Source organism: Stegodyphus dumicola, chromosome 12 (assembly GCF_044657685.1).
Source record: "Stegodyphus dumicola isolate Sdum_Otavi_A_Nest chromosome 12, ASM4465768v1".
Classification (NCBI taxonomy): Eukaryota; Metazoa; Arthropoda; class Arachnida; order Araneae; family Eresidae; genus Stegodyphus; species Stegodyphus dumicola.
Window position 1 is genome coordinate 19,652,305 of NC_140779.1, and position 18,860 is coordinate 19,671,164.

The 18,860-nt window shown below is 31.9% G+C and overlaps 1 protein-coding gene across 1 annotated transcript in view; it reads left to right on the forward strand.

Moving 5' to 3' along the window:
- LOC118200296 (uncharacterized) overlaps positions 1–18,860 on the forward strand; it is a 128,869-nt gene that overhangs the window by 41,704 nt on the left and 68,305 nt on the right. Inside the window, exon 8 of the mRNA XM_085827524.1 lies at positions 11,485–12,049. Within this exon, the coding sequence (XP_085683650.1) occupies positions 11,485–12,049 (565 nt within the window). The remainder of the gene's footprint in view (positions 1–11,484; positions 12,050–18,860) is intronic.

An 18,860-nucleotide genomic window follows, 5' to 3' on the forward strand; every position in this document is an offset into this window, starting at 1 on the left:
TTGGTGCAAAACAGCACCAACACTTTCATTGCTTGCATCCATGTAGAGAATAAATGTTTTAATAACGAGCTAGGGATACATGAAGATCGTTGCATGTGTTAAGCTTCCTTTAGTGTGTTAAATGCATCTTCACATTCTTTTCTCCCCAAGAACTTTTGCTTGTTATCTGTCTGCTTGTGAAGGGGTCTTGCAATAGAAGAAAAGCCTTTCACAAATCTCCTATAGTAAATGCTAGGCAGTTTGCTATAGTAAGTCCTAGGAAACTTCTCAGCTAATGGATGTTTTGGGGCATCTTCAATCTTTAACTGTTAACAGTTTTTCTGGATTCATACACACACATTTGGCTCAGATGACTTGTCCAAGGTAAGTTCATGTCTGAACAGTGTACATTTACCAGGACTTAACTTTAGATTGGTTTCATTCAATTTCTGAAATGCTTTCCTGATATTTTCCAAATATTCTTTAAAAGTTTTACCGATGATGATGATGATGTTCAGGTATATCAGACAGGCTTCATTGGAAGAATATCTCATCACGATCTCCATGCGGCTGTCTAATGTTACCAGCGCATTACATAACCCAAACCGCATCATCTTGAACTGCCAGAATCCTTGTCTCATATGAAATACAGCTGTTCTCGATTATCAGATTACAGAGTTGCGAACTCTCCCAATTTAGGCAGGGAGACTCCCGATTTTCGACCGCTCTCCCGCCAACCCAATTTACAATATATTTTTCCCGACTTTTTCTTATTCTTAAAATTTCTCACTATTCTTATGGAACTTGGTTTAATACTTCGTTATATGAACAAAAAATTTGATTTTGGACATCTGAAAGCAATTGAATTTTCTCTAGATTATATCTAAAACAAAACCTTGCGAATCAGATGAGAATTTCTGCTTTGTGAGTGAGAGCATATGTGTCCAGAAACATCGTTCTCCAATGGGCATCAAGCTCCACTGCGTGTCATCTGGCATATATTAGCCAATTAGCACAAAGCAAGCTCAAGGCTGTTATTTGGATGTTCTTTAGTTATTTTGTTCATCTTGTTCTGAGTTGTGTGATTTGTGTGCCTCTGGGAAAGAGTTTTAGAAATTATCATCTTATGTCTGTGAGAAAGGTGAAATACTCCTGTACGTTTCAAAAATAGTACACAGTTGACTTTCCTTCCATTATTTCCGCAAGGAAATGTAATAAATTTGCGATGTGTACCGTCTGTCATTGCGATTTTTCGATTTCGCATGGTGGAAGGGCGGATGTTCTCAATCATGTGTGTACACAAAAACATAAGGACAACATGAGTTGTTTTGAAAAAAACAAAAAATTAAATTTTTCTTCGGAAACAAAGGACCAAAAAGTTATTAATGCAGAATGTCTGTTCTCTGCCTTTTTACTGGAGCACAACCTGCCACTGAATGCATAGGATCACGCTGCAGCTTTAGAAATCGCTAAGAAGTACTCAATTGCAAGGACCAAAACAGGTGCAATTGTTAAAGAAATGGGTTTGAAAAATAAATCTTCAGTTATTGATTGCATTAAAACAGCTCCGTTCTGCCTCTCTACGGATGGAAGCAACAATACCGATTCAAAACGGTATCCAATTGTTGTTTCTTTTTTTAATCCAGAGTCTTCAAAAATTGAGTGAAATTTACTTTCTGTTCCCAGAAGGACATTCGACAAGTTTTAATATAGCACAACTAATTATTAAAATTTTAAAAGAAAATGCAGTCCCTCTGGATAATTGCTTAGCACTTGGTGCCAATAATGCACCAGTAATGGTAGGCTTGAAGACTGGTGTTGCAGGCATCTTAAGAAAGGAAAATTCAGATTTGTGTTGATTATGAGGTGCACCTGTCACCTCTTAAATTTAGCAGCTAAAAAAGGGGCAGCTTTTTTACGAATAAATGTGGATGAACACATTGTTAATATTTATTATTATCTAGAAAAGAGTTCTAAAAGGAAGGAAAAATTGAAATAGTTCCAACAGCTGCATAATACTGAAATGAGAAAATTTTTTAAATATGTGTGTGCACGCTGGCTTTAAAGAAATGCTTATCTAGAATCCTCGATTAATGGAACCTTCTTGCATTTTTTAAAGAAGTAAATGCTTCGAGAGTTAAGATAAAAGGCTCTATTGAAAGTTATAAAATTCCTAAAGTAAATGGAGGTGTAGTTACTACTTCCATTGTTAAAAATAGGTTTGAGAAAAATAAAGTAATTTCTGCACCATTCATCAATTCAACTGGCAGTTCTCAAAATAATACTGCAAAATATAAGTGTAAAGCTGATACAAATTTCTCTCAAAATAAAAAAAAAATTGCTCAGCACGCAAAACATTTTCCGATTACTGTAAGTTTAGCTAAGCACGAATCTGCCACTGTTCATAACATTCTGAATATGAAAGCAAAATCTGCCATTGTTCATAAGATTTGTACGAAAACTGATTAAAGTGGCCTTTTTTTTTTTTTTTTTTTTTTTTTTGTTTATTTGTTTTCTTAAATGATGCAAGTAATAAAAATGTTTTTTATGTGTAAGGTACTTTTGTGTTGCTTGCATTTAAGAATTAGTAACTATTTAAAGTTAATTCATTATTAAAAACTATATATTTATCATTTTGTGAAAAATCTCCTGATTTTTGAGTGTCATAGGTTGGCAATTTTGAGATTATATCTCTGCCTGTCAGTATCCACTCTTTAAATAAAGCATCGAAAATCCTTTGCTTCTAAAAAGATTGTCTGGAATATCATCGATCTAGGAATAGGGTAGCTGTCTTTCTTTATGACCTCATTCTGCAGGTATTAGGCCGTGAAAAATCTAGTTAAACCATCTTTCTTTTTGACCAGGATGATGGGAGAGTCCCATGGATTTGCTGAAGGCTCAATAACATCACTTTCTTGCATGTCCTTTAGAAGTTTTCCTATATCTTTCTGTAAGCAGTTGGGAGATGTCTTGGATGTTGCTTGATTGCGGAATGATCCACGTATAAATTCTATGCTGTGCCAAAATCGTTCAACCTGTCAGAAGATGAATGGGAGAAAACATCCTGAAATTCTTAAGGAACACACTCTTCTATCTTTATCGCTTAACTGCACATTCTGCAATAACTCTGATTTTAAGCTTTTCAAAAACACAGACTGAAAGACTATTAGTTCATTTAACATAGGTTACTGAAGTGCATACTGCAATCACTTTGCCTTTCCTAATGACTTTCCCCTTATTACTTGCACTGGCAACTCTCACTGGGATGACAGTCCTCAATAGATCTTCTAGTGCCTACTTGTACTGCTCACGCAGTGTTACATTTCTGGGGGATATTCCCATCCACTGTACCGGAAATTTCTGTTTTCAGCTAGGATCTAGGAAGTAAGAATTCTTTTCTTGCGGGCACTGTGACATCATCTTGGACTATTACTTGGTGGACATGTTTAGCTTCTTACATGTTTAGCTCCTGCAGTTCATTGTTTTTAAAGTCAGAAAGAAAATTGTATTTCTTTAGAAAGTCTAATCTGAGTATGCAGTGGTCAGTAATATCTGCTAGGCATGCCATGTGATATTGGGCGGCACTTCCAAACTTGATGTTACTATTTAATTTCCCATCGATGTCAATTTTATTCCCAGACAGAGTCTGGAGGGTAACATTGGGCAACATCTAGATGAGTTTAGCTTCCATTTATTAAGCCATATATTTTCAGATGATGGTAACATTCTCTCCAGTATATTGTCATATTACAAAAAACTCCACTGATATTTCCCATGATGAAAAGTAGTTCATTACTATCACCACTCATTGCAGAAATCTGAAGGGCTTTTAAATGGGTCTTTTCAATATCTGGCAAACTTTCCTCTGCAAGATGGCCACTAATTTGTTTCCTGCCTCCTTGCTGGGAAGCGATATTATTTTCCATGCCTTGGGGTCCTTTGTATGTGTCCTTCACCACTGCAGTTCCAGAACTTTAGGGTCACTTTCTAGTCACTCCTATTCTACCTCAAGGCATTGATTTATTTGGTTAAATATGGATTGTATTTAACCAAACAAATCAATGCCTAATCTAATCTACACAATCCACAAATCAATGTGTGGCATACTGGAGCAAACAATCAAATTTGTACTAGTTATACAGGGATTATACAATACACCACGAAGATGACATCCGTCCTAGTTCATGCCGTACAGAATTGAGCGTCATTTCTGCGGAAATCAGTTACATTGGCATACAAGGCCTGTTGTTCAGTACATATTATTTTCTTTTGTTACAAGATATTTTGAAGAGCACATATGAACACTCTTATAACATAAATCAATACTATATATAAGTGAAATTATATTGTATGTATACACATATATAGGGATATATAGGTGCATTAAATGAATACAGTCAAAAGTCTTTAATCCGGACTCGTCGGGACTTCGGCGATTCCGGATTATCGATTTTTCCGGATTATAGATCATCAGTTTAAATCTGGTAAGATGGCATTCAGAAATTATAAAATTAAAAATATGAAACCGTAATTTATAAAATAATGAGCAATTATGATCTAAAGGGTATCAAAATTTACCAAAAAAGAAGCCTAATATTTATTTGTTTACTTTATTAAACTTTTCTTTCAATGCGCGGATGCGTAAAGCATACCTTACGCATAGCCAAAATTAGAAAATTGCAACCAGAAAACTATTCGATTTGTATTCGTAGTATTTATAATGACGAGGAATTTGATTTAAATCATATCAAAGACGGAGTAGATCGAAATTAAATACTACATTTAGTAAGGAATTATAAGCCGAATAAAATAAAAACATCTGCTCTGAAGATAACGATAGTGTTGACAAATCAAACATACTTTCGTTTTCTAGATCCTTTGGGAGCTCCAGCATCGGAAATTCTATTTGACATAATCAAAAGTTCAAGCTTACTTTTAGAAAATTGCTCTTACAGCCTGCAAAAAATAATAAACCGGATCCAATTCGAAGATTAAGGAACAATGCAATCATCGACATTAACTGAAATAGATAATTAGATAATTTTAGCTTATACCGTCCGTTATACATTAAACGCGCACGCGAAATCGTATTCTGCACTTGCGCAGACGCATATGCGCAGTCGTAAATGTCTTGGGCGCACGAGTAAAACGCCTATGCGCATGCGCAGAAAGATTTTAGCTTTGAGGTCCGGATTATAGATCATTCCGGATTATGGGTGTCCGAATTAACGACTTTTGACTGTACTACATTTGGTGTATAAATAAGTCAAATGTGATACATTTAAGTGATGACAATCAATGTGGAAGAAATATTTTTGCACTACACGTTGTTATTGGTATTTCATGTGTTAGATTGGCATATTTACTGTATTGGAATGAACACTTATACAGTCAAAAGTCGTTAATTCGGACACCCATAATGCGGAATGATCTATAATCCGGACCTCAAAGCTACAAACTTTCTGCGCATGCGCATAAGACCTTTATGGCTGCGAATATACGTGTGCGCATGCGCATAATACGTTTACGCATGCGCGTTTAATGTATACCGGACGGTATAAGCTAAGCTAAAATTATCTAATTCAGTTAATGTTACAGATTGTGTTGTTCCTTATTCTTCGAATTAGATCCGGCTTATTATTTTTCGCGGACTGTTAGAGCAATTTTATAAAAAGTAAGCTTGAACTTTCGATTATGTCAAAAAGAGTTTCCGATTCTGGAGCTGCCAAAGGATCTACAAAGCGAAAGCATGTTTCTATGTCCATAAAACAAAAAGTGGAACTGCTGCAAAAAATGGATAAAGGCATATCCTTTGTTAACATTAACCATTCCGAAATCTGTTTATCAATTTCGCGCTGCTCTGTGGTGGGGAGGGGGGTAAACATCGCGGCGCGCAATGAATTGGAAGTTGATCTGTCAGCACTATCCTTATCTTCAGGGCAGATGTTTTTATTTTATTTGGCTTATAATTCCTTATTAAATGTAGTATTTCATCTCAATGTACTCCATCTTTGATATGATTTAAATCAAATTCCTCGTCGTTATAATTCGCTTTCGATAGTGAAAAGGTTATTGAAAACGAAAAAATTTCGATTGACAAATTAGTCAGTATTCTTGACACAACAATTATAGGACTTGAACAGTGGAACTTTGTTTGTTGAAATTATGTCTGTTTATAGAATTAAAGAGAAAGTATTATCACATAAAACGAAGCAACTTAAACAACTTGCATTGAAAGAAATGTTTAATAAAGTAAACAAATAAATATTAAGCTTTTTTTTGTAAATTTTGATACCCTTTAGATCATAATTGTTCTTTATTTCATAAAGGACGGTTTCATATTTTTAATTTTATAATTTCTGCATGCCATCTTACCAGATTTAAACTGATGATCTATAATCCGGAATCGCCGAAGTCCCGACGAGTCCGGATTAAGGACTTTTGACTGTATTATGAAAGTTAGATAATTGTATGAACAATGTATTACACCGGACGAGTAGAAGTTGATTCGATGGAATAAAGATTTTTATAACAAAAGAGTTAAATAACTACATATATGTAAAAAAAAAAAAAAAAGATATATATATATATATATATATTAAATACTTATATTACAGGAGCTGAAACAGTAATTTAGCTATTTGGGGAATGACTGTGATGAGAACTGTTCCAGGTTACTGCGTTTTTGCAGCGCAGTAGGTAGTGATAGCATGTAGTTTCGATAGAGCAAGTTTGTTATTTTGAATATTATTCCACCACGCTGCGCAAAACATGGGTGCTGGTTTTTTTAGATGGAACTTCGCCGTCAAGCAACATTCAAAGTAATAGTGGTCTGGACTGTTTACTTTCCCACAGTCACAGATGTCTGCATTGGATAGACCAAACCTATGCAGATAGGCTTTGTGCGGTCCATGTCCTGTTAGGAAATGTGACATGCTGCCAGTTTTGCTCTGCATATCCATGCTTACACTTGGGAGCATTGTATGTGTACGTCGACCTGTTGTAGTTATACAGGGATTGTACCCAAAGGTCACCAAGGTGGACTTTGGTGATTTCTCATCAAATTTGGTGATGAAAATTAGTTGCTAAATCCATTCTCAGCTTGGTGATATTTTGCCAATTTATCAAGATAGCTATTTACTTAATGTTGAATGAGTAAATAACTATCTTGTAATCTTATTTTTTTCTGGCAGAGCTAAGTTTCTTTCAAGCATTTCACGTTATATTATACAAAAAATATTAAAATTTCACATATAATTTCACTAAAATTATTTACATATATACGAAATTTTTTTAACAACATTAAGAATGATATTTGTATAATTTGTCTAATTCGTAATAATTTTATTTGGCATATTTATAGATTTTCTGCTAGTATTCTGTGCTAAACAATATGTTTCAAAATTAATAAAAATATTATTTGCCTGTTTGTGTGCTTATTTGCCTTTGCAAGTTATAGTAGTTATTAATTCTTTTTGAGAATGGTTTAATGAGCTTAGTACAAATTCCGGTTTTTGTGGGATTAGTTTTGAAGAGTAAATTATCTTTGAGTATTGAAAAGCTGCATTGATCAAGACTGGTTATTATTTCAGATTTGGATTGTAAAATAGATGATCTTTTAAGTTTGGTTTTTATGGACCAGTTGTTCTCAAGGAGTTTTCATCTGATATGATCGGGATCACAGCTTGTTCATGAAGCTGATGGTTTGGTACTTTCTTCTATTAAAATTTTCAAAGCCACGCTCTCAAACCTTTTTTTTTTTTTTTGTTGTTGTTGTTGGCAGAAGAAACTGCACCGCTAATGATTTTTCCCTTTCTGGCCTGGATGCCATTGGTGTCAATGAGATATTGCTCAACTATGACTAATTAGTTCAATGTATTGACTGTTTTGACCAATCCCTATTACAGATTAATTAGAATTCCATGAACAATGTGTCAGCATTTCTGCTTGAAAGCTACTTTTGCTAAGACATCCTGGTATCATGATTTGGCCTTTCAAATGCAGAACAGAAATTTGTAATTTAAGATAAAGGAAAATCGAACATTATATGATTCATAGAAGACAGACTTTTTATAGAATGAAGGCTACAAGATATTTTTGCTCTTTAATGGAGAAGGATTTGCATCAGTCACCCTCAAACTACGTAAACTTTTTATACGAAGCCAGTTTATGTAAAGCTGATTTTTAGTAGGCCTTTGCTGTACACTTATGCATTCCATTTTCTGAACACAAATGATAAGTATCTAAACTATATGCTGAAGAAATTAGAGGTTTTCGTCAAAGGGAAGAAAAATGTGAGTAAATATGATATGTAAATGAGTGTGTAAAGGATGATGCAGGATATACATAATATGGTCCAATTAATTTGTAGAACATTTGGGCATTTTATTGCTAAAAATGAATTTTTGTTTTTGTTTATATCCATATTTATGTATGTAATTATTTTACGCAAATTTAATAATATCCTTGCAATGTGTAACTTTTGCCTTCTTTAATAAAAAATGCTTGCACAGACTGATTTTGATCTTGTGTATATATATATATTTCCATTTACAAAATTTTTATAAACAAGGAATTTTGTTAAAGCAATTTCAGCGCTGCTTGTAGAAGGTTCTATAAACTGAAACAAAGAGCACTAATTTTTCACATCAAACCTTTTTCTTAAAAAAAGTTGGATTTTATATGTGACTCTAAAGCAAAAATTCTTATCAATAAATCATTCATAGTACTTTAATAAGTTAAAAGACAAAATGTATCATAGTTTTATATTCAAAATTCATGTTCCTATATGAGAGTAAATTTACTAATTGGATCACTTTTCAACATCTCATTCAGCAAAATTTTATATTTTTTATGACACTTGGAAACTGTTTTAAAGCAAATTTGGATGTGAAGGCACAATAATAGTTCCACATTGTTTAAAACAGCATTCATTATTAAATATTTGGCTAGCCTTATAAAATGCATGGTATCTGTGGAGATTAGCATTTATCAAGATGGATGACTGGAAAAATGCTCACAGGTATAAAAGTCCATATGGAAATAAAAAAGCTCACATGGAAAAATAATCACTTTGAAATATGCTCACATTAACCTTTTTAGAGGCGGTATATAAAAGAATGAAAACTGTAGTAAAATTTTGCATGTACTCTAATATTTTATACCACTGCCCCTGTACGACATTTTTTTTTAACTGTCAATTGTTAATTTTCCTTTTTTTACTTTTATTGTTGCATACTTTTGATGTGTATTGATAGAAATTGATGTTTGATTGTAGTTATTAAAGTTTGGAGCCAAAACAGTTCTAAAATTTCTGCAGAATTTTAAAATTTTAGAAATAAAATTAACATTTTCATGTGCTTTGTTGATGCCACTCAGTTGAACATACTTGTATGTGAAAAAAGCTTTTGAAAGTGATTTAAACTCAATAGTATTTATTTTATCAAAAATTTAACAAATATAACACTGCATGCGTAAACTGCATAATGCTGTAACTGAACTAGTATAATGTTAAACTCAGCCTTACAAAATGAAAGTCTACTTTTTTGAAATCATTGTATTTTATGCTTTAGATAGTATATAAAAAAAAAGTATGCTTAGGCATTTTCTTATAACCAGCCATATAAAACTGGAATATTTGCTTCTTCATTTTTTTTCTTCCATTTGGTGATCGTGAATCGTGTATGAAGCTATGATGAAATCAATGATAAAATTAGATATTTACGTATATTAGCTAATATTCAGTAAGTTTATGTATTTATAACTTTTTGAAATATATATTTATAATTTATATATATATAATAAGGTATTTTATGTAATTTAAATAAAATAATTATTTCTATTTGTTTATTCTTCTAAATGTTTATGTTACATAATGTGTAACTTATATTTACTATTATTTTATTTTTTTAACAATTAAAATTGTAATAATTTTTCACTGTATGTTCTGTTTCTTTTTTACTTCCTTCCTCTTCTCCTTTTCTCAATTCAAAATGGCACATTTTTTAATCTTACATAGCAATTTAATCTGCTTGTAACAGTTTTTTATATAGTTATACAGTTTTTTTAAATACATACCATAGATGTTTTGGTAATTTAAATAATTTTCCTTTCAAAAATTCAAGTAGGCATACTATGATCAAATCGATTGATTACTGATTGATTAAGGTAAGGATATTTTTACATGAATTATTTATCAGTGGGCTTATTTCTAAGTGAACATTTTCCCATGTGGGCTTTGTCCCTGTGAGCATTATTCCTGAGGCCTTTTTTCCTAGAACCATCAAGATGTGGTACATTTTCAATGAAGCTTACTAAAGGCATGATAAATATTTTACTAGTTTGAATTTTTACTTACTGGGAACTATGTAAATGGGTGACGACAAGTTTAACTTATAAGATATATTTTCCATTCTTTCCACATGCCTTTGAGATGTAACTGGAAGCATGTCCGATGCATAACCGGGAAGTCCACAGTTCAAATCCTGTCTAAGGCATTGCACATTTTTAGTGATGAGTCGGTACTACTGAACCGGGTATTTTGTAACGGGTACTGAAAATCGGTACGTCCAAGTACCCGTTACTTCAGTACCGAAATCGGTACTTTTCGGTATTCGTTACTTCTGTACTGAAACGGGTACTTTTTGGTATTCGTTACTTCTGTATCGATACGGGTACTTTTCAGTATTTGTTACTTCTGTACCAAAACGGATGCTTTTCGGTATTCGCTACTTTCTAACGAAAATATGCGTCTCTTCTCGGTATTTCGGTATTCGTTACTGGAGGATCGATGAGGGTTCACTTCAATTCGGTTTTGGTACGAGGACAGTAGTATCTGGTTGTATTTGCGAAATGGTGATATGCACTCCTTGTGTCCATGAATTGCCTGCTCCTCAGACACTTCCATAGTTGACATGTTTTCTGATATTCAAAATCTTACTCCGTACAGATAAAATCAAACATGTGGTAACGTGGCAAAGTTTCTTCAGTGCGCAAAATCGTTAGCTGCGTATTTCGGTACTCCAAATCGTTACTAGGGTACTCCAGTACAGCAAACCGTTACTCCGGTATTTCGTTACTTCGGTACTCCAAATCGTTACTTGGGTACTCGGTACTTGAAATCAGTTTTCAGTACTTTTCAAAGTAACGGTTACTTGAGTAACGGGTATTTTGTACCGGGTACTTGTCTGTACCCGTTACTCTCGTACCGGGTACAAGAAAGTACCGAAGTTGCCCATCACTACACATTTTTCAAGTTTCCTACGTTGATATAACCTAATGACTCTAGAAACTTTATATCTACAGTGCTTTTCCTCTTCCAATACTGAAACTGTTTTGAAAAAATTTGAGGAAAATTAATAACAAGCTTCATGATTAATATTATTGTATAGATCAGTATTTGAAGAAATAAAATTTGTAACCACCTTTTGTTATATAAACTGTAAATATACATGTATAAAACATGTATATGTTTGTTTAATTTTACCTTGTAAATTATTCCCTTAGAGAAAGTGGATTACATGCACTGGAAGACAAAGAAGTACACTCAAATTCTGTTGTTGAAAATCCTTGTGACAAAGAAATTGAAAGTGATGATGAAGTAGAACCGAGTCAGTCTTGTCTTTCTGAGGCACAAGATAAAACATCTTTTGCAACATTCCGATTAGCCTCTTCTGCCAATTCTCAGAATACCCAACCATCTGAAGAAGAAAAGCTGTCAAAAGTAGAAGAAATTAGTGAATCTCATACCATAAAAGACCCTGAACCTGCAGCTACTGAAACAGAAGATAGTTCATGCGTTGATTTACCTGCAAATATTCCTGATGAGCCCACTAAAACTTCTGATGTTCTTGGGGGAAATGATAACAAAAACAAAGATGCTGATCAAACTTCACATGATCATAAAGTCAGTGAAGACTCTTTTGTTGCTGGAAAAAACAAAGAAGGAAGCAATGAAGAATCAAAAGTTGAAAATCATGTTGAATCAAATGTTGAAATTCAAACTAAATCCGATGATGAGATGAAATCCGGGGTTGAACTTGAATCTGCATCTAAGGAAGAAAATGCAATAGTAAGTCGATTGAAAATATTATAATACAAATTCTTAAAGCATCTTGTTTCAACTAGTATATTACATTAAAAAAAAGTCATGTTATGTACCTGAGTAAAATTTTAAAGTAAGTAATAGTGCTTGATAATTTAATTTATCAATTCTTTTTTTTAATAAGTTAGTTTGGGAATAAAAATTATTTTAGGAGTACTTATTTATCTATTTTTATATAACTGTACGTGCAAATTTCCCTGCTTCCCCCTTTTTATTTATGATCCAAATTTATATTCAATGTGTAAACTATTTTTTTAATTTATTTTGTACTCTTTTGAATGATTATGATTATTTTCTTGCACTTTTATGTGGATAATGTATATTATTCTGTCACTGAAAGTTGTATGTAATGCATTAATTTCTTTTGGGAGAACCAATTTTTTTAGCATATTTAAAAAAAAAAAAAAAAAAAAATGTTAAAGTTTTCCTTGTCAACATTTAACTTAAATCCGTAATTAATTTCCAAGCGTAATGTGAGCATAAAAGGCTACCATACTCCTTTATTATTAATATAAAAAAATTGTTTAGGCATCACTGCATGAGTCGTTACTCAAGTAGTCATGTTTTGATAAATATGCGGTGATGAAATAAAAGTAAAATAAATAATGATTCACCAGATTGGCATCAGGTCAACGATGTATCTATGTGGAATGTTTCGGTTTGAGATGTGTGCCAAAGCAGATACGCAGCAACGGAGCCAAATTACTGATTGTACAAATTTATGCTAAAATGATTGTTTCTTTAATAACAAGGTATTTTAGTTAGTGTTGAAGTGAAATTAACAGGGTTCGTACAGTCCTTAAAAGTCCTTAAATTTTTTGGAATCGATTCTTGGTCCTTAAAAGCCCTTAATTTTTGGCCAAAATCAGTAGAAGTCCTTAATTTTAATTATCTGAAATTTCTGTCTGTTTTTACAACTGCCATTTTGAGTGCGAATTAGCATTTTGGAGGAATATTTTTGGCGATTCACTAACGTATATGGTTTTCTTTTGAATGGGTTCATAGATTATAATTTGTTTCTGTTTCTAATATAAATGATGGGGTTTCTAAGCAAGAAGTGGAACTTTAGCGTTTCGAAATTAATTTTTTGTAATAAAGAGTTCTTAAACAATTTTTGCTTTTGGGGATGTGAATTCATTTATTAAACGGTTCTAAATTTGGCGACTTGTCAACATTTTGGCGATTTTAAGATCAGTTTCTATAGAAAAATACTTCGTGTACCAGCTATTTTTTTCTTGCGTACCACCGGTTGAGAACCTCTGCTCTAGACTGACCAAGTATGTGACAAAATGAGACATAAAAAAAAAAAAAAAAAAAAAAAAAAAAAAATCAACATAAAGCTATTAATAAAATGTAAATGTCACTTATCTTTTTTCAAATATGTCCAACTTATTATAAGTGTAAAATATTTAATGCAACTTGATAAACTGAGTGAAGTTGATTTTATTCTCAAACTTATTAATAATTATGTTAATTAATTCATGTTTAGTAATAATGCATACTACTTAGGGATCTATTATATTTTTAGGATGGTATTACAAAAGTGAAATTCGGGCGTAGAGTAATATTTTTAATTGAATTTATTCAGTCTCCCATTTGCTCATAGATCCTCAATTTTTTTCATTAATGGTCTTTAAAAGTACTTAATTTCCCTGTGCAGAAATGTGTACAAACTCTGAATTAAGAATCGGGACTCTCCAGATGTTTTATTATGCACTGAGGGGGAATCAAATGTGCATGCATAATGCCTACGAGAAAAACGGTTTTAATGGTTTTGAGGTCTGGATTTTAGATCATTCCGGATAATGGACATCTGGATTTCGGACTTTGTACTGTATTACATTTGTTTTGTCTGTATTTCATTAGTTTATGCTACTTTTAAGCATTTGTATATTATTTTTGAGTGTAAACTTTTGTATATTTTTTGTTTGCTTTGAGTATGGGAAAGATCTTAATTTTAAGAAATGGAAAAGCGGTTTAATGTCTCAGATGGTTCAGAGGAATGAAACGTATTCGGAACTCATTAATCAACTTGGTTTAAGGCTTCAAAACACTTTTTCCGTGACAAGTTCTGCTTGAAGCATTAAACAGAGGAGATTAATTTTTGATGCCATTTTTACTGCAATTTGAATTTTATAGGCACAAATTCTGTAATTATCTTTAAACAATTCCATTTTTATTTGCACCTTTTTGTCGCATTTACTCGTTTTTTGTAACTATTTCCCGGAGAGAGAAATAGGGTGACCTTTAAAAAAAAATTTTCTTTTGACCAAATTTAAATTACGTTCTGACTTTCTACTTTATTATGAATTTATTATGGTGCAGCAGCTTTAGCACAGGTACCTCTCTTTTCTTTTTTAATTCTTACTGTGTCAGTTATGACTGTTCTTTAGAGTATATATATATATTTCATAATTGCAAAACAAAATATAAACATGTCTAGTATTTTCGTGCATTAAGCTGCAAAAAATTTATCATTAAAGGCATAAAGTAAGAAATTTAGAAATATACTTTAAACACATAATTAATTTTCTAAACAAGACAAAAACATTTTCATGGATATTCTATCCAAAATTTTGATGAAATTAAACCATTAAAGTAGTTTAAAATACAAAAAATTATTTATGTTAACAACAATTTATTTCAAAACTGTGCTTGTGCTTTACTTCATTTGACCAAATTTCATGTAATTTTAAAGCTTGAATGAAAAAAAATCACTTAGCCATTTTGCTCAAGTCATCACTTTCCTTTTTCTTTTGTTAGTTCCATGTGCACTTTTTACTTTTGAAATTCTTCTTGGTACTGTTCAGATTCCTTTGGAGGTCAGGTCTTATTTTAATTGTCCTCTGTTTGATTATAAATTCAAGGTTTCCATTCAGATGATCACTGGGTATTTGCTGTTTTGATTGCATACAGGCATGTCTTAAAAGACTTTAATTTACTTGTTCTATGTGTCCTTGTTTTCTCTCATCTTTTGCATTGATAGTCTACCATTATTATTATTATTATTATTATTATTATTATTATTTTTACCTTGGTCTTGCCTTGCTTTTTCAGTGGTAAAGTTTCATCTTTCCCAGCCATGCTGGTTTGCTTTTCTGCATAACAAACTGGGCTAAATGTTTTATTTCTAAGCATTCTTCTGAACATGTTTCTTTGAACTATGGCATTTTATCTCTCATAAAATTTTTTAGCTGGTTTGTTTTTAGCATTGAGTTTGTGATATTGTATCATGATAGGAATTCCGTAGCCTCACAGTGTCTCTTCTTCAGAAATGTTTTGGCACTAAATGTAAACTTTCATCTTATTTTAGTGTTTGTTGATTGAAAAAAAAAATCACCCATGCAAGCCTTAAATTCTTAATAATACTGATCATGCAATGAAAATTATTATGTAGATATCAAAATATTATACCAAATTAATAACTTCGGGTTCCCTAAATCATATTAAATTTGTAAACCAATAATAGTCTTTAACCAAATCGAAATTCAGCAGTTTCATGAGTGAATCTGTGTAAAAAAATTATCGTATACAATGAAATTTTTATTGTAACAAGTAGATATATATTTTCTATGCAAGGTGAAAAACACTGCATTTAATTCTAGCAAATTTTTCAAGACTATCTTACTCGAAATATAGCAAGTTGAAAGCTGTTTGATTTCTTTGCCTCTGAAAAGCATAATTGAGGGAAGTCATTATTTTCATGATAATTAAACAGAAATACTAGATTTTCTCTTTAATGGCAATAGAAATAATTTAACCCATGGGGAGGTGTGTCATGAAAAGATACTTAAGTCGTCACAAAGTATTTCCTACCCCAGTGCTTAAAATATAATAAAAGTAGTTTTATTTAGTTTTAAATCTTTTTATTTATTTAGAAAAGTGAATAAAATTCAGTAATAAAATAATAAACAGTTTGAAGAAAATACATTCAAGTATTCTTGGTGTAGAAACTTTTCCTATTTTAAATTTCTCATTAGATTTTTTTTTTTTTTTTTTTTTTTTTCTGTCCTTGTCTTGAGGGCATCGCACACATCTTTTATATGTAGTGTTTTTGAATTCTTGGGATTTGTTTAAAACAATAGCTATTCTTTTGCATGCAGGAGCATGTGAAATCTTATCTCGAAACTGTACGATTCGACTGTTGTCCTTTGTTTCATTAGCTATAATCCTAAATACTTCAAGAATAGATATCTGTTTTTGTATTTGGTTGGTGGATTAGGAGTTGAAAACAATAGGATTTGAACATTGCAGCATTTCAATGCAGAAGAGAAAATTAAGATCGTTCACCTTCTAGTTATTCTGGGATTTTGAATAATTTGCTACCATTTCATCCAAATATCCACTGCTCTTTTAGTCATGTTATAAAAAGATATAATTTCAGGTGTTTTCTTTTCTGCAGTAGTATAATCTATTACATCATCAGTATGGGGGCAATGTTGAAAACATGAGAACTGTTTTTCTTCTCTTATGAACATAAGAAATTAATGTTTTATCTTTTGGAAAGCTAAACAGTGCAGAAAATATATCTCTTCCTTTAAAAGTAACAAAAGCATGGGTATCTTCTCTTTTGTTTCTCCAAATTGGCAGCTTTTGTTCTATATCTTCAGCTAGTAACTCCTATCAGGGTTGCCATGTTACCTGGAAAACCGGGAAAAGTCAAATAATTCGAAAATGAACAAAAAAGTCAGGGAATTTAAATGTTTTAATCAAAGTCTGGAAAAGTCTGGGAATATCATGCGATCCCCAAAAAAGCAATTTTCTTACTGTCAGAAGCAATCACTTTCTTGGTGAATCATGTATCGCATGAGCATCATTTGGACAGCTGGCGTAGAGCCAACTTTTGCAGCGCCAATCAGATTGTCTTTTAGAAAGGCAAAGCAAGTTTCCAGCATCTTTGGTTTCCAGTAACCTGGGGAATCCAGAGATTTGCATGCACTGGAAGTAAATTGTCCTCATTCACATATAAAACAAAATCCTTTAAATCTTTTCTTCTTTCTTAAATGCCTTATTTGTCATTTTGCAGTAAAATAAAAAATAATAAACAATCATCTAGGCTAATCATTTAATATATCTATATTCACCAAAATACTGTCTATTTTTATAATTCAATTTTTAATCCTTTAGTAATTAATTTTATTTTAATGCTATTCATATCATTTAATGACTCTTCTTCCTTCTAAATTTATTTATTAGTTAATTTCAAATTTCAGGCAGTTTTTTGTGGCATACTTGTGAAACTTAATTTTTGCAGTAAAATGATATACCATTACGAAATTTAGTAATTTCATTTTGGCATTTTGTGTCGATTCACTATAAATGGTGAATCACTTTTTAAATTGTTGCCACCAAATATTAGGTTCCTGTATTATATTTAAAGAAATTAAATAATGAATGTGGGTAAATATATGTATGTTTCTCACATCGCGATAAAACAACGGTACCTAGAGCCATCAAATTTTGAATAATGTAACTCTCCTCCGAATATGGGCATCTGGAAACCTTAATTTAAAATTTGTCTTATTATCAATTTCATATTTTGTAACACTTTAATGAATTATTGATTAACAAACTCAATGATTTCAAAGTGAGCAATGGCAACACTGTACTGGGGGGTGCACTTTTTATCTCCAGTGTGTGAGACTGTATCAAAAATTCGAAAGACATGCTCCTTTTAAGATTATTTATATTGCTATTGAATTTTATGGTTTAAGTGCGAAGAACATGAAAGTAGCACACAAAACGTTCAAAAAAGTCCCTTTGGGCGTAATGTAAAACCTGAAAGCTTTCAGTTTTGTTTTTTTCTAACTAGGTCAGATGGACTATTACTGACTTTATAGGGAATATCTGGCTGTGTACAGTGTATTTCCATATTAGAAGTGTAAGAAGTTTTAGGGAAAATATCTGGATTCCACACTTCACTGGGTTGTTCAGCATATACTGTCGGAACTCACATTGGCCACAAAAGATTTTCATTGTATCGTCAATAGTGATGAGCTGCCCTCAGCTATAAGAATCTTTACATTTTTTTGCAAATATCTAACTGCAGTTATTTCATCAAAGTATTTCCTCTGTAGCTGTCTACCAAATTATCAAAATGCATGCAACATAAATGAAATAAAAACTATTTGTAGGGCATAGTCATGTGAAAAAGTTCAATGTTTATATCATGAATGGCCCAAAGATCATTTTCATAAAATATGAAGGCCACATAAATAAAAAATCCTCTAAGAACTTTCACCTCAACCATATCCATAATTTTTTTTGTCTGTTTCATATTTATAACGTGAAACTGTTTCAGAAATATATAAATTCATGCATTCTACAATCACTGATAATATTGAATTATCAAAAAGCATATTCCAACTACTGAATGGATCAATGAAATTTCTCAGTTCTCTTACAGATCATAGAAGATGAGTCATAATATTAAGCAAACAGATTAATACATTTTGCATAATCTCCCCCCCCCCATTGTACAAAATCATCTAGTTCAGAAATATTATTCTTGAATATTTCATCATCAACTTCTGTGTCTGAGTTATGTTTACTGAAATTTCACTGTCAATCTGATCTTCACTTTCTAATATGCAGTCTTCATCACTTTCCACTGATTCTAATAAGTCTTCAGTTGTTCTCCAATTCATATGGATTCGTTTTCTTTGTCATAATGCACTTTGAAAAACTTTAAAATATAAATTTAAATCCTGTAAAGCTTATTAAGGCTGGCAAGTAAAAACTTTTACTCTGATACATGCTAGAGGTAAATTTCTGAAAT